Source organism: Silene latifolia, chromosome X (assembly GCF_048544455.1).
Source record: "Silene latifolia isolate original U9 population chromosome X, ASM4854445v1, whole genome shotgun sequence".
NCBI lineage: Eukaryota > Viridiplantae > Streptophyta > Magnoliopsida > Caryophyllales > Caryophyllaceae > Silene > Silene latifolia.
Window position 1 is genome coordinate 70,781,319 of NC_133537.1, and position 5,622 is coordinate 70,786,940.

Consider the following 5,622-nt stretch of genomic DNA (forward strand, 5'->3'; position numbering starts at 1 on the left):
GGGTGTACTCCTACTTTCCGGGCCTCGCGCCCAAGAGGACGGAGCCGGTGGAGAAGGCTTATCCCGTTGTGTGGGATTGGGTGATGTGTCGTACGAGAAGCCGGCGTTCCTTCCACGACGTCTGTCGGCGGGAGGTGAACGTTCTTCAGTTGGGCGGCGTGAGTACTTCACCTTCTTTCGTTTTTCATTACCTTTTTCAGAACTGATCATAAGAATGACTCGTTGTTTGCTTTTCCCAGTGGGTGCCCAGGCCTTGGGTGGAGTACGCTGGCGCTTCTCCCTTTATGGCTGAGGTCCATGGACCTAGGAGCTCGAGCCGGTTGCTTCTGAGGACGTCGATGGGTCCTGTGTGGTACTTGGGTGAGCGCTTGGCTCGTCAGTGCTTTCGGGATGTCTTGATGGTTCCCATCGATCCTCCTCGAACGATGTTTAGGGAGCCTTCTGAGGCTGAGAGGGAGGCTGACCTGGCTTGCGTGGGTGGTGACGCCCTCCTTCTTCCTGGTGAGGACTACTCGGCGTTCCTCTACGGGAGGTTGGCGTACTGGCCGGTTGTGGTAAGTGCTTTATCCTCTTTTATTTTGATTATTTGAGAACACGATGAATGATCATCCGTTAATGGAAATCACTTGACCTTGCAGGAGGTCGAGGCGGCGGGCATCGAGCCGCCAGAGTACCCCGAAACCCTCGAGTACACTGACGCGGCGGGGATGACGACGATCTCCGAGCTACGTGACTTTGACGTGGAGGTGAGAGATGCTGGCTTGGACGAGTGGCAGCATCTAATTCGGAGGGTGAGTCTCCTAACTTGTATAATCTTGTGTAAGAACACATTTGCTCGAGTTTGTCCAATCGTTAATAATTTTTTCTTTTGAAATGCAAGTTGCGCCATCCCGGTTTGTGGCTTTGTGGAGGGTAGCCATACGGCTGTGGGCTACTGCCGTCGAGGCACTTGTTGGCGGCTGAGGACGTCAGGTATGAACCTTTCGTTTACTTTATTTTCGAATTCTTCTAATCTTCCTTATGTTTGAAATGATTGACATGAGCCAATTCTTGTTGTTTGCAGAGGGAGCGAGAGCTGGGGCGAGAGCTTGCCTAGTCCCGGAAGGAGTCAACTCACCTGCTGAGGGAGCTCGAGGTCCGCGATGCCGAGGTTGCTGCTCTCGAGGCGAGAGTTGCTAAGCTAGTCGGCGACCAGTAGGAGCTTTTTTGTTGTTTTTTTTGTTTTTTTCTTTTGCTGTGTTTTGTACATTTGTACATTTTTGGGACCTACATTTTGGACATTCAGACTTTTCTTTGGGGCTCGAGCCCCCAGTTTGGTGTACATGTACTCTCTTGGTTGTATATATGATGGCCTGAGTGCCTTTGCTGCTGGGTTTCTTTGTTTGTACCTGCAGGTTAGCTTTGAACAAGTTTGGTAGATGACGGTTTGCGCCGTCATGCTGCCGAAATTTACACAGAAATCATATAGAACATAAATTTGTACACATGGCCTAAATTAGCGCAAACCCCTGACTCGGAAAAAAATGCAAAAATTTTGCCGGAAATGACCGGACGGTAGGGAGGGCTACCCCCTAAAAAAAGAAAAAAATAGAAACATATAAGTGTGGAACGGTAGTGAAATGATTCCCCAAAAGAAAATTAAAAAAAGAAATGTATAAGTTTGAAAATGAATAAATTGGTGAAATGATTCAGCAAAATAAAATGTAAAAAAAGAATGGATAAGCGTGCTAAGATGACGAAAATGTCGATATCGCCTCGAAATGCGTGCCCGTGAAATTAGGAAACACGAAATATGACAACTTGACGTATTTACCAAAATAATAACCCGTATGAATAGGAAATTATTCGTTGAGGAATTTAGGAAAGATCCAACGCGGAAAATCACAGAAAGAAGGCTGAGGAAGAGGCGCAGCAAGAGCTGCGTCCCTTCGAAGAGGCGCAACAGTCTTTGCTTTGTTCCCAAATGCATCCGTCTGGACGGATTTTTGGAAACAGCTTTTAGTATAAATAAAGACATCGAGGGAGGTTTTATTCACATAATTCTTCCGTCTCTCTTCGTCTTATTACATAAAGCTCCCAAAATAAGCATACATCATGAATACTCTCGAAATTCGTCTAAAAGAATGGACAAATGAGTTCTCTAATGTGGAGAAACACGACATGAGTGCTTATAATTTTGGATCGCTTTTGAGCTTGAAGCTGATCAAGGTAGTCAAACCATTTCTAGATGCGTGTCTTGATTATTGGGACCCGAATTATCACGTTTTTTGCCTTCCCTTGAGGCGACATTTGCCCATTTCCCGAAGAAATTGCTGCGATTGGTGGTTGGGACCCGGAACACTCGCCTGCTATTCCCTCCACATCTCAAGGATATAAGAACAAGTTTAGAGACTTGCTTGCGTTGGCAAGAGTTGATGTGGATCGTCTTGTGACTTCTAAAGGAGTGCGAATGTTGGATTTCGTCAATCGATTCATCAATAGGGCAGATCCCAGTATCTGATCTCTTATGTTGCGAGGCGCAGGGCATTCGGGTTTTGCCTATTACATGTATATGTCCTTCAAGGGCATGTTGATGAGGATTTGAGAGGCGACTCTCGTTACTTGAGCGTGATTGAGCAAATGGAGCTACGCAAGAGCCCAGCTTGATCCTATTGGGTTTAGATAATAGGAAAGCCAATCGCGACCTGCCTTATTTGGGAAGTCCCATTATATTGCAGGTAAAAGAATTTCTTTTTTTTTTCTTTTTTTTTTCGTTTTTTTTTTCGTTTTTTTTTTCGTTTTTTGTTTTTTTTCTAATTCCTGCTTCTGGTAGGTCTGGCTTATGGAGCGTCTTCGATTGATCGAGCCCCCAGTTAATGTTCCTGCTTATCATACTCGCTCAATTGCAATGAGGACCAGGCTTTACGTGGTGGACTTCACTCGAGTTTGCAAGTACTGGGAAAACAAATTGATGAGTGAAGATGGCCCATTAATTAGATGGATCGTACCATGGTGGCATCTCAAATCTGTCAGTAGAGTATCTTCTTTGGATCCAACCCGATCTGTTCGCATTCCCGGCTTGGAGTTTATGATATGCATCTTCCCGGAGAGGTTGATGAGGCAGGTCGGATTGAAGCAGATGATTCCGAAGCTTGACACTGTCCCGCAGACTGCCGTGGCCCTTACTACTGAGAGTCAAAGATAATGGGCCACCAAATGGGCGCAGAGGAACATTTGGTTCTTCAATTCTTCTGTTAGTGTCCTATGGGTGTCGGATTCTTATTTGCGGTGGAGGAAAGCTACTACTCCGGAGGAGCGCGAGAGATTAAGGAAATGCGAGCCTGTTGACTACAAGGTTTGTGAAGTGGAAAAGGAGAAAGAGAAGCATCTGACCGAGGGAGAGGAAGAAGCCGGATTTCGAGTTGTTCATCCTTCGAAGAAACCGAAGACTTCTCCTTCCGTCAAGATGGTGGTTGACAAGAATGGCAAAGCAAGACCACGAGGGAGACCGTTGGTTATTAGGTCTGAAGTGGCGCAAGAGCGTCCGGCTCGAGGTCGGGACAAGAAATTTGACAAAAATGACAAAGGCAAAGGGAAAATGGAAGAGTAGCCTAAGTCTTTATTATTATTATTATTTATTATTATTATTATTATTGTAATAAGAAGGTGGGGTTTTTAGAATCCTAGCCTATTTATTTTTTTATATTAAGTGGCATATTATTATTAAAGAAATGAAATCAAAGAGGTTGATTGGTTATGAAACCGTTACGATTTTCTATCATTATTCTTGTCGAATTTAAAATGCAATTACAAATGTCCTTCTATTTACATTTAAGAAAATTCAATGGGTTGTATCCCGTGAAGGATTGCCTACGTATTCATTTAGAAAATGAAATCAAACCCTTGCGCGTAGTTCGAGTAAATGTAAAAGAATAATTGTTCTAAGCAAGAGCTTGTAATGAACTTAGAAAATAAGCATGAGCTTTACTTACTCCTAAAATGCAATTTAGTTTATTTGACGATATGAGAACGACAGATTGTCAAAATGCAAGAGCAAGATGACATTAGCTTAAACCAGCTTGGCCAGGGGCCGTTTATTTCGTGCCACAGGAGCGACACGTGAGGTTACGTGAGGCGCGTTTTTTGCTCCTATTCTAGGCATAGTAACGTTTCAGTTGGTCGAGGTTTGTTGGGTTGGCTTTCATTCCCATCTAGGTCTGTGATCCTAACCGCACCCCCTGGAAGTATGGACTTGACTAGGAATGGCCCGACCCAATTGGGTTTGAATTTTCCTCGTGGATCGACAGGTAAAAGAGCCCTAATTGATTTGGGGACCAAGTCTCCTTCTTTAATGTTCCTTGGCTTAACCATTTTGTTAAAGGCTCGTTTGATACGTGCTTGGTATGTTTGCACATTGTGTAATGCATGTAACCTTCGTTCATCTAGGAGGATGAGTTCTTCATATCTATCCCTCTTCCACTCAGCTTCTGGGATTTGGCTCTCGAGTAAAATACACAAGGATGGTATTTCTAGCTCGACTGGTTGTACGGCTTCCATGCCGTAGGTCAAATAGAAAGGGGTGGCCCCAGTGGGCGTCCTAACAGATGTACGGTATCCCCATAAAGCAAAGGGTATCTTGCTTGGCCAATCTCTATAGTTTTCAATCATTTTCTTGAGAATCGTGACAACATTTTTGTTTGCTGCCTCTACCGCGCCATTGGTTTGTGGTCTATATGGCGGGGAGTGGTGATGCTTAATTTTGTACTTGGCTAGCAATTGTTCAGTCTCAGCTTGGAAATGTGATCCATTGTCACTGATGATTTCATGTGGGCAACCATATCGACAAATAATGTTGGTTTGTATGAACTTTACCACGTTCTTGGCTGTAAGACTGGTGTAGGAAGCCGCTTCTACCCACTTGGTGAAGTAATCGATTGCTACTAGGATGAAACAGTGACCTCCTATTCTGGCTGGAGTGATCTTGCCGATGATGTCAATTCCCCAAGCAGAAAATGGCCAGGGAGATGTCATGGTGTAAAGCAATGAAAGAGGGACATATTGCACATTCCCGAAAATTTGGCAATTATGGCAATGTCTTACATATTTGATGCAATCAGATTCCATCGTGGTCCAATAATACCCCAAACGTGTGATTTTCTTTGCCATCATGGGTCCACTCATGTGAGGGCCACATTCTCCATCATGGACTTCTTCCATCACTTTCCGTGCCTGTGAATGATCAAGACAACGTAGGATTACACCAAGAGGTGTTCTTTTGTATAGTTCTCCTTTCATGAGAACGTATTGGGAAGCTAGCAAGTGGATAGCGCGTTGTCCCCTTTTGTCCATTTCTGGTGGATAGGTGCCATTGAGCTTGAAATTTAGGATCGCTTGGAACCAAGGTTCCTCTGTGATTTCTTCTTCACTGGTGATTTGGTGTACATAAGCTGGCTCTGATCGTCGTTCGATGCATAAAGGCATTTCTACCATGCTATCCGGCATATTAATCAAAGATGCAAGTTTTGCAAGAGCATCTGCAAATTGATTTTCTTCTCGAGGTAGATGTAGGTAGGTCACTTGATCGAAGAATTGAGCAACTTGGTCTATTCTGGCTTGATAAGGTGCTAAGCTTTCACTTCGGAT

The 5,622-nt window shown here is 44.3% G+C and overlaps 1 protein-coding gene across 1 annotated transcript; it reads left to right on the forward strand.

Moving 5' to 3' along the window:
• LOC141621439 (uncharacterized) lies at positions 1-1,374 on the forward strand. The gene is made up of 5 exons (XM_074437958.1): positions 1-158; positions 240-554; positions 639-791; positions 881-972; positions 1,064-1,374. Exons 1-4 carry the CDS (start codon positions 84-86, stop codon positions 914-916), a joined length of 579 nt encoding a protein of 192 aa, XP_074294059.1. The 5' UTR covers positions 1-83; the 3' UTR covers positions 917-972; positions 1,064-1,374.
• Positions 1,375-5,622: the final 4,248 nt, after the last annotated feature.

Excerpts from the sequence above, each read along its gene's own strand:
- LOC141621439 (XM_074437958.1), top strand. The coding sequence starts at position 84 with ATGTGTCGTACGAGAAGCCGGCGTTCCTTCCACGACGTCTGTCGGCGG. Across the intron at positions 555-638 it reads TGGCGTACTGGCCGGTTGTG|GAGGTCGAGGCGGCGGGCAT; the intron begins GTAAGTGCTTTA and ends TTGACCTTGCAG. Across the intron at positions 792-880 it reads GGCAGCATCTAATTCGGAGG|TTGCGCCATCCCGGTTTGTG; the intron begins GTGAGTCTCCTA and ends TTGAAATGCAAG.